The 5,093-nt window shown below is 33.6% G+C and overlaps 1 protein-coding gene across 1 annotated transcript; it reads right to left on the bottom strand.

Annotated features, from left to right (window-relative positions):
- Positions 1-2,115: 2,115 nt before the first annotated feature.
- LOC130648248 (extracellular calcium-sensing receptor-like) lies at positions 2,116-4,566 on the bottom strand. The gene has a single exon (XM_057454287.1). It carries the CDS (start codon positions 4,564-4,566, stop codon positions 2,116-2,118), a length of 2,451 nt encoding a protein of 816 aa, XP_057310270.1.
- Between the last annotated feature and the right edge of the window lie 527 nt (positions 4,567-5,093).

Consider the following 5,093-nt stretch of genomic DNA (forward strand, 5'->3'; position numbering starts at 1 on the left):
TATTTGCGACGTTGATTTCGACGTTGTAGATTTTTCGTTAAAAAGAATTTGTAGATTATAATTTCAAATGGTGACAAGAACAAAAAATACTAGAACACCGGGTACAACTATAAAGCCGCATTTTACGTGTGGTACGTCAACATAAGGTCCAACATCCTGTCGCTTTTTTATCAAAAGTGATTCTAAGCAGAACTTAATTTTTACACTTAATTGGCAAGGTTGAATTGCGTATGCATCCTTGTTTACCTGTTAGCACGAAGTGATCAAATTAGTCTGCGGGGGATCCGAAATAAGGCTGCAGTGCGACAACTCTAAACACATAGAGGGAATACGGCGATTATTATGGAGAAACACTGTCTGTTACTAAGCGAAGGTGAAGAGAATACTTTTACGTACACAGAAGTTGTTCAAGAAAATGTACAGTGTATATTCCATGAAAAAAGCGTACGAACTTGTTTACAACTAGGTAGTCCTTGCTGTGCATGCTCAGTTTGTACAAAACAAGTCTTTTATACAGTAACATTTACGCGTAATTAAAATAAATGCAATGCAAACATCGTTAATACGCACTAACTATAATGACGCCACAAGGGCCGACACGCTTGCGTAGTCAAAATCCCGTAAGGGCTATTTAACCTGCCTTCCTTCAAGTTCAGTTATTTTGGTTTGACTCTTTGTCGGCACTTTGATTTTTTTTAACACTAACACAAATTTCGTTGTTGGTCTGTCTCCTCTTGCATATGCGAGATTTCTAAACATACAGTGCAACTTTGGACATATCTGCCACAATCTTTCTTTAACCAAACCACTCTCGCCAAACGTCATCTTACTTTTTCAGTTTTCTTATCTTTTAATAATACGATATCTTCAATACAAAAATTACTTTAGCTGATGTTCCATTTTCGCTTGCTTTACAATGCATTCAAATACTAACTTTTTTCCATATTGTTAAAATTTAACTAGGACGCACTGCGTTCTTTTTCATTGTTTCCGACAATATAAAGACGCAACTTTGAAGATAACGGGGAGGAAGGCAACACTGATTCCGACTTAATGGCAAGTAGTTGACAATAAATTCAGCCTCATTTAAAATAATGTCAAAAAATTTACTCCCTCAAACGAGGATTGCGGTGACTAAAAATGTCTTTTAAGATGGCGCGTACACATCGAATTTGACGTATCTATACCCGGCCCATGTGCGAAAGCGCAGGTGGATATATCTTCCATTCTATCTTATCGCACGCAACACTGCGTAGAACATTTTTTACTTTCTCTTGATTCATTTGGTTTACGGCTATGGAGTAACACAACATTCCCGGATTTTATTTCCGTATGAACATTTAATATATAAAACATTGTTATTTTAAACTCGATGAAAACCGCTTTCATTTCGTGAACGGGATATCAGTGAAATATTCTGTTCATCTTGTTATTAAAAACTTAAACGGCGGTTTTATTAAAAAAATTTTAACAGGCGCGTCGATATAAAGTCAAAAATAATATGTTCAACTTAAGAAAATAGTAATGCATATGTTCTAATTGAAAATCTATTTATATATATTATAATGGAGCAAATTAAATTGAAAAGTTTAAGTTTAAGTAAATTTATATCATCTAAGTCTGGAGAAGAATCTTCTTTGAAGTTCGGTCCTGACAAAATAAACTGTTCGGCGTATAGAGGATGTCCGCCTTGGAGAAGTTCTATTGTAGTAGAATTTAACATGAAAGCAAAAATAGAGAAAATCATTTTGTTTTTACCAAATAATTATTTTCTTTTTTCTTTTAACTTCAAACAACGAAAAAAATTTTTATCTTTTGACGAACCAAAACAATAAATTTACAGTAAAAACCATTTTTAATCAAGTAGAACCTGAACCTGTTTAACAAACATTTCATAAAACATCAAGATTCTTCACATTTAAACTTGCACCCACTGTGCGGTCAAAAGCTGATAATCAGCAATTTCTGGATGGGTAAAAATCCCAATGCATCTAGCCTCTACGCCACGACAACGTCAAAACAAAGCCAGAAAGATTTTTGTTTTTTAATAAATATATTTATTATCTTGCTAACAATAACCGGATATAAACTAATGTACTTCTTTCAAAGAAATTATCAGCTTCTTGAGCCTTCTCTTTTTCTCATTTTCATATCCACTCTTTCTTTTGAGTTATTATACAAAATTCTTCGAAAGACCCGAATATTATTCCGTTGCGGTTGGAACATAAGAACCCAGACTTTAAATGAAAACATGAAAAACAAAATACAAAAGTTTATTAACCACGAAAGAACCTGATATTGAATAACTTTCTTGTTTATATCTGTTATGCTTGTATGAAGCAGTGCTGCCATTATCAACACAAAAATCACACTAGATGATGCATACAGTATTTTTGTTCCTTCATTATAATAGGAGGGCAAATTTCGAGCACGAAATGCTTGAACCATGCACGAAGCGGTCAGGAATAGAATATATGCAAATTGACAAATCAGTAGATTGTGATTTGCACAAGTTACTTCGTTTAGCAGTTGTTTTCGATTTTTCATATTTAAAATGCCATGAGGTGAATGGTAAAGTGCTAGTATAACAAGGCATCCATAAACAGCTTGAATCGACAGTATCCAAAGATACTGAACATTTTTTGTTACTACAGAACGTATTAGCACTCTTTTGCTCTGAAACACGCGAACAAGAAACACTGTCTTGGCAAAAACAATGGCTAGTATTAGGCAAATTAACTGTCCATGTAAAACCATTGTTATAATGCAAGACGTATTGTTGATGTATCCAATTGAAGAAACAGGTGTCAAAAATAAAAGAAAATGAATTGTAAGTTGTGTGATGGATAAAAAAGTATTTGATGAACGAACTAATGGCGTGGTTCTATTCTTAACAAAACAAATAAGAAAAACGAAGCTCAATGCTGCGCCTAAACACACCAAACTGTAAACACCATAAGCTATTGTAGTATTATAAATGATGTATTTATTTTTATAGGTAAAGCAAAGGGTTCTTTTTCTGTTTGACTCTGTGTTGTGTGGGCAATCTTGGCACGTCTCACTGCCATTCTTCGATTTGATTGTGGTGTCTGCACACTTTACACAAATCCAACAACATCTTTTGTTCACATAAATTGGTTCGTGTCCAGCCAAACATTGTCCATGGCACTTTGAATTAGGTGCTCTCTCGCTATACCCTGCCCAAACACTTTTTTTAAATTCAGAAAATCTCAGTCTACCCCATAATGTTAGTACTAATACTACGTAGGTGAAACTAACTTCTCTGGTGGTGTAATCAATTTGTAAAATTTCAATTGACGCAGTGTCCGCATTATTTATGAAACCAAAGCGGATGGGCTTTCTCTGAACTTCTTCAATAATGTAACTGGTTTTTTCTTTGACATTAGTACCAATAATAATCTTCAAATCGAACCTAAAAATGTCGAAAGCAGCAAGTGTATTGTAAAGCGTGACATATGTCCGCTGATCTATCTGTTTCTGCAGTGACTTAAGATATGTTCCATTACCACTTTCCAACACATTAGCGTTTGCATATTTTCTCCATTTGTTGATCACATTTGTTTTTTCTAGCTTCCAAAAATAGTTAAAAAAGCTATTTATTTTTTTATTGCGACTTTTTTTCACGTGTATCATTCCCTGTACTACTAATGGTTCAAAGGTTTGAAAAAAAGATGAAGGTAGATTTGAAATTGCAGGACTTGCTAACCAAGTCCTGTTATATATGAAATACCTGTCGGCCAATTGCAGGAAACTGATAGTATCAGCAGTTAACCATAATAGTACCACGTCAATGTAAGCATTGCCTTTGAGCCTTTTGATCATGTCCACATCACTCAAAGAAGCGCCATTCGAGAAGAAAAACGAAAAACTGAAGCATATTTCAGCATCATTAAACACATCAATTGCTCTATAATAACCAGCTTCTCCATATGGATTGTTAGAAAAAATAAGCCCAACATGTGTCCACTTCATAAATTTTATCAACTCGAGAAATGTATTCAGAACTTCATAATCTTGCGAATTTAATTTGTAATAGTTTTTGTATAGTTGATCATACGATTTGTACTGATACAATGATATGTAAGGCTTCTTTGATGCTTGTAGAAGATTAACCATTAGTGAAGAAACAGCTTCACTTGCGTTAGCTACTATGATAACCTCATCATTACGGGATGGATAGGATACGCAACAAGTTCCATTACCTTTAGAAGGCAAGTTAACGTGTTGCAATACAGAGTCCAACGCTGATTTAAGTGTACCCTTAGATCCATAGCAAACATCATATATGACATAACCCATGGAAATCATTGTGTCGTTTCTTCCGTGATAGAAAGCATTCATTTCCTTGTTGATAATATTTACTTTGTAATCGATTCCCTCCAAAAGCATCAAGGAGTCGATTTTTAATCCCTTTCCCAAACATAATGACAAATATATTGCCAAATTAATATCTCTTTTTTCAGAAATTGTTCTAAGATTTCCTTTGATTAAGCAAATGAAGGACAATGCAGCAAGGAGATAACTAACAAGGCGCTGAACATTCATATTGTTTGTAACGTAACTCGTTTCTTGACTTCGTAACTTCGTGACCAACAGTTCCAGGACTGAATTTTTACTTTCGACACGCTTATTTTCTTTTTTAATAAAAAATTTAGTCTTTACAATCAATTAATTTTCGTTAATTAATTTTATTTTTGTTTTTATTTCTATATTTTTTTATCTTTATAATTATGTTACAGGTTATATTATGGTCTATATGTTAAAAAATAAAGAAAATAAAAAATAATAAAAAAATAGAAAAAGGTTAACATTTCTTATTAATTTATTCCTTCAATACCTTTTTCTTTTCTAACTTAACAAATGGGGTAAAAAGTATAAGCTATGAAAAGAATATGATTACAAGTAAATAATTAGTTATGAAACTGTACTGTGTATAAGGCACAATTTTTTTCAGACGTGTTCTCGCGAAGATAAAGCTAGTCAGGTTTGCTCAGATCTGGACTGGTTCCAATGGCATCCCTTCACCAAGTAGGAAATACAAATTCTCCCTCCTCCATTTTGCTTGTACTGTC

The sequence above is a fragment of the Hydractinia symbiolongicarpus genome, chromosome 6, assembly GCF_029227915.1.
Source record: "Hydractinia symbiolongicarpus strain clone_291-10 chromosome 6, HSymV2.1, whole genome shotgun sequence".
NCBI lineage: Eukaryota > Metazoa > Cnidaria > Hydrozoa > Anthoathecata > Hydractiniidae > Hydractinia > Hydractinia symbiolongicarpus.